We start from the raw sequence: 5,305 nt of genomic DNA on the forward strand, positions 1-5,305 counted from the left end.
CACCTACTGTTCTGTTTCCTTTCCAAGATTTTTGCTCACCACCTCTCCTTAGGTCCCTCTGTAAAACATTAACTTTAATTTTTTGGGTGTGCAGCACCCACTGGCTTCCACTCCAGCCCACTTTATTTTTGACCCAGGATCCCTCTGAGTCACTAAGCCGCCCAGGATGCGTCTCCCATGCTCCTCCCGTGCCTCCCACGCAGCTGTGACCACAGTTGGGCTCTGACCACGCTTCCCGGCTTGTCGCCCTGGGCAGCTGTGAGGTGTCTCTTGCCCCTGGAAGCAATCTGTGCTGGGACACTCATGTCCAGGAGAAATTGGAAAATACATTTATTTACAGAAAACAGAAACAGACCAGCCAAGCAGGTGTTAGTCAGAGGTGGACTCGCTGGATGCCAAAGAAGGTCTCGTAGGCATTTGGGGAGGGCTGCGCCTGCAGGGTGAGGTTGGTGCAGAGGATGTCCCCGGAGGCCAGCCTCGTCAGGCGCTGGGCGGCCACACAGCAACCCTGGCCAAAGTCCCGGCGCAGCAGCGTGATGCTGTCGGGGGCAGAGCAGATGCCCACAGTCAGGGTGGCGCTGTGGTCCCTGACGTCCTCTGTGGGGGAGCACCTGGCCAGGGTCACCTGGATGTGCAGGCGGTAGATGCCATCATGGAGGACACGCAATTGTCCGTCATCTAGTGCTGGTCCGTGCAGGAAAGAGCGGCCCAAGGATGGGCCAGCCTGCCAGCGCAGCCGGGGGTCCTGCCTGGGACCTGGGACAGAGGGTGAGAGGGTGGGGGCGGAGGTTAGAATTGGCTGTTGCTAAGGCTAGTGGGATGGGGAATAGGGAGGAGAAGTAAGGGGGGAGGGGAGGGACCTAACGGGAGAGCGAACCTAGCAGCGGCGGTGCAGGTTTACTATCCCGACCCGCTGGGAAGCTGGAGGGAGCGAGAGGGGGAGACAGGCACAAGGGCTTGCACTGTGGGAGAGAAGAGGAGGCGGAGGCAGAAAGAGCAGAGGCACGCCCCCAGGGAGGGGCCGAGAGAACTTCCCCGGTGCTTCTCGTCCTCGCAGCCCTTTAAACGAGTCCCTCCCACAGGCCAAGGACTGAACGCTGGCGGACTTGGGGTGCACAGCGCCCACATCACATCACGGATGGTCTAGCAGAAGAAACACCCCAGACAGCGGAAAGAAAAGAAACAACCCTCAGGCCACGCGTCGACGAATATTTACACTGCACTTAAAAAGAAATCAGTGTCCCGCCAACTTGCCGGAGCGCTGCTTTCCCTTCAGCGCCGCCCCCCGCAGCCTGGGATTGCACGCATGCGCCACTCTGCCCAGCTCAGACTGATCCTCGTGGTCCGTGGGTTTCCTGAGCTGCCTCCTCTCTGTCCCACGCGGCCACAACCAGATCCTAACTGGCATCTCCACTGGTTTCTCCTAGACAGTCACCGTCTGTTCTCAGCTGAGGGACATCTGTCATTGTGAACCAGCTTCCTGGGAGGGGGTACCAGGCCATCTGCCAAGATGATGCCCTGTAGATACCCACAACCAGATGCGGTGGGCCCAGAGGTGCTAGATTTTTGTAGACCTTTCGCAGAGAGAGGAAGAGGGAGAGGAGAGCAGACAGTGACAGGGAGCGAAACCAGCCACACTCCAGTGCTAGGCTTGCAAGAGAAGCAGAAGTCCCCAGAAGAGAGGAGGGGTCACCACTGGTACCGCCGAGATCAGCTGCAGGTCTGAGATCTTCAAGGAGAAGACGCTGGGGGGAAAGGGGAGATCTCCCTCCCGCGTGGAGCAGCAGGACGCCCCCGCCCTCACCTCCCTGGGCTTCTCCACCTGGCCTCGCTCAGGGAGGCTGCCCCCACCACCCCACTTTAGGGAGCAGCCCCTTCCTGGGGTGCCCGCCTCTCCCAGCTCCGCCTTCCCGCACTCCTTGGCCCTCCTGCGGTGCTGGGGATGGAGCTGAGGCCTCAAGAGCTCCAGCCCCGCGCTCCTACCAGCTGTCCCGGCCCTATGGATCGCGGGCGGCCACCTCAGGGAGGCGGTGCTGAGGCCCGGATCCGCCGGCTCCCTCCAAAGCGCAGCCCAGAGGCGGGGTCTGCGCGCGGGAATGAGGTCCGTTACCATAATGCCTCAGGGCTGTTTTAGTTGGCTCTGGTTTTGCCAAGGCCCAAGTGAAAAGTGCAGAAGTGGGAGGATGAGGGAGGAGCCAGAGACAGAATGGGAAACCAGCGCCGCCGGCACAGCCCTCTTCCTCCGCGGTGACTTTCTCCCATCCTCCCGGAGCTTAGAGCCGCGCAGAAGGCTGCAGTCTTTTTCTTTTTCTGCAGCAGGGACTGTACCCCGGGCTTTTTCACTGAACTACAGCCGCAGCCCTTTGTTGTTGTTGTCATTATTATTATTATTATTATTATTATTATTATTATTATTATTTCTTTTAAGACCAGGACTTTCCAAGTTGCTCAAGCTGGGCTGAATTTATTTATTTATTTATTTATTTATTTATTTATTTTTCCGGTACCGGGGATTGAACTCAGGACCCTGTGCTTGCCAGGCAAGCACTTATTCTACTGAGCTATCTCCCCAGGTCCCTGGGCTGAAATTTTTGTTACTTTTTTTTTTTTTTTTTTTGAGACAAGGTGCTGTTTTTTGTTGGTGGTGGTGGGTTTTTTTTTGTTGTTGTTGTTTGTTTGTTTGTTTGTTTTTTTGCGGAACCAGGGATTGAACTCAGGCCCTTGAGCTTGTCAGGCAAGTGCTTATTGTACTGAGGCATCTCCCTGGCCCCTGAATTTTTGTTACTTTTGAGTCAGCAGAGCCCAGGATGCTACGATTACAACTTAGCCCCGTGTCTGTCTGTCTCTGTCTGTCTCTGTCTGTCTGTCTGTCTCTGTCTCTGTCTGTCTCTGTGTGTGTGTGTCTCTCTCTCTCTCTCTCTCTCTCTCACACACACACACACACACGCACGCACGCACACACGGCGCCCGCGGAGCTCCCGTATCACCTGTGAGATTCAGCTGCAGCTCAGCCATGTCGCTCTGGAAGAAAACAGAAGAGGACGTAAGCAGGGAGTTTGTAGCGTCCCTTAAGCATCTCTGACCACCTCTCATCCCACTGGGAACAAGGGAAAATTACGTTCTCTGCTCTTCCCTTTCTTTCTCACCAGTCCATGCTCGCTATCGCTAAGGAAAGCTCGGCTGGGGAGTCCCAGCGCCCAGAGCGTTCTAACCGTCTTCACCTCCCCACCCTCCTTCCCGTCTCCTCCCGCCTGCCTGTTTCCTACCGTCTCACTTTTATTTTGTCCTAAGTGATGCGCCTTGCACTCCCTTGCACAGGACGAACCATGCAATATTTAGCCTGGTTATATTTATATTATAGCCTATGTCCGTGCCTGATTTGTTTCCTTAGCGTTCCGGTCTCCGCGGTGTTTTGTTTTGTTTTGTTTTGTTTTTTTACAGGGTCTCGCTGTGCGGCCCAGGCTGGGCTCGAATTCGCAGCAGTCTTCTTGCCTCAGCTTCACAAGTGCAGAGATTACAGTGAACCACTGCATTCGTTTTCTTTTGAAAGAATCCTTAAAAGGAGAGTCGCTTGGGACTTGCAGGGAGTCCCCAGAGGGGGCTCAGGACGCAGCCCTCCGTGCCCCGCTGGTCGGGCCCTTTCTTCTCCGCACCTTATCTACAGTCAATCCTTTATCCTTTCCTTTATCAATCCCGACTTACTTCTGATTTCGGATTTCGCCTTTTCTGAACTCGCTCTGCGCTGCAGCGGGATCCTGCTCACTCGCAGCTCCCTTCTCTGCTCCCCGCACCCGGTCCCGCCCAGCTCCCTGCTTTCGGCTCCACTCACCCCAGTCTGCAGAGAGCAAGGCTGTCCTGCGCAGCGATGGTCGCAGTGGAAGTAGATCAAGCAAGAAACCAAGGCCACCAGACCAAGGACGAGGAGCCCCCAGACCCCGCGCCTGGACATAGCCCTGGACAGGCCGGGCACTGCGCGGCACGAGGCCTCCTCCTCCATGGCCGCGGCTCCTGACTCCAGTGGCAGCGGCTTCAAGAGCCGAGGGGGAAATGGCGCCCCCCCTCGTCTGCTCTGTGAGCCTGATGTGCAGGGGACCTCGCTGGGGATGTCCGACCAAGGGGAAGACCTCTGTCTCCTCGCTGGCAGGGAAGTCCCCTGCTGGATTCCCTCTTGCCCAGAGGGATGAGGTGTGAAGGGTAGGGTGGGAATTACCTGTCCTGCTTCCTCCCCCACAGGACATTCCCGTCTTATCTGGCCTCTTGGCACCGATTCATTCCTTCACCAAACCTTCGCTGAGCATCTATAAGGGACCAGACACAGTGCTGGGTCCTAGGGGTGCAGCAGGAAGGCTGGTCCATGTGCTCCTGACCAGCTGCCCAGCCCGTGTGGGATGAGCCGACTGCCCTGCCCATCGCATTGAGATTGGAAATGTCACTGTGTGGTGGCACCTCACTCCCGAACCCAACTGGGACCAGTATCCTTGTGGACCACTGATTAATGACTCAATGGGTTGAACTGTGTCCTCTTAGAGCTCATGGCCACCTGGGACGCTGGGATGTGCCTGCATCCGAGCAGAGGGTCTTTGCGGATGTAGTTGTATTAGGATGGGTAAGCTGGACCCCAGATCTGATGGAGTCCTTCTAAGAGCAAAGACTCCAGCTGAGGTGGCTCAGGCCTGCCCTGGTACAAATTTTCAGCCACAGCTAGCATCTTAGAGAAAATCCATAAATACCTATCTCCCTAATTCAAATATATGCCAGGGAGATAGCTCAGTAGAAGAAGCACTTGCCTGGCAAGCACAAGGCCCTGAGTTCAATTCCCAGTATCAAAAAAAAAAAGAAAGAAAGAAAGAAAGAAAGAAAGAAAGAAAGAAAGAAAGAAAGAAAAGACACAGATATATGAAAAGATTTAGTAAATAACAACAAAAACTTAGGTTTAAAGAGGGTAAGTATCCTCTTACAGGACAATACCAAAGAAAATTAAAATCAGAAGTCTACTTTGGGGCTGGGGAGATGGCTCAGTAGAATAAGCACTTCCTTGGCAAGCATAAAGGGCTGAGTTCAATCCCCAGTTATGAAAAAAAAAAAAGTCTACTTTGATGCTAAAGATCTTTTTTAAAAAAATTTTTTTTCATACTAAGGATAAGACCAAGGGATGTGGAAGAGTCTCTACATGAGAAGTGAGATGTATGCCTGGCAAGTGCAGGGTCCTGAATTCAATCGCCAGTATTGAAAGAAGAAGGAGGAGGAGGAGGAGGGGGAGGAGGAGGAGGAGGAAGAGGAAGAGGAAGAAGAGGAGGAGGAGGAA

General features: G+C 54.5%; 1 protein-coding gene across 1 annotated transcript in view; it reads right to left on the minus strand.

Annotated features, from left to right (window-relative positions):
• Positions 1-3,997, minus strand: part of LOC101578115 (CD70 antigen) — an 8,943-nt gene extending 4,946 nt beyond the window's left edge. The window contains exons 1-4 of the mRNA XM_023716924.1: positions 3,830-3,997; positions 2,988-3,021; positions 626-756; positions 390-539 (exon numbers count right to left, since the gene is read on the minus strand). Coding sequence (XP_023572692.1) covers positions 390-539; positions 626-756; positions 2,988-3,021; positions 3,830-3,997 — 483 coding nt within the window. The remainder of the gene's footprint in view (positions 1-389; positions 540-625; positions 757-2,987; positions 3,022-3,829) is intronic.
• Between the last annotated feature and the right edge of the window lie 1,308 nt (positions 3,998-5,305).

Source organism: Octodon degus, unplaced genomic scaffold (assembly GCF_000260255.1).
Source record: "Octodon degus isolate 3935 unplaced genomic scaffold, OctDeg1.0 scaffold00050, whole genome shotgun sequence".
In the NCBI taxonomy this organism is placed as follows: Eukaryota; Metazoa; Chordata; class Mammalia; order Rodentia; family Octodontidae; genus Octodon; species Octodon degus.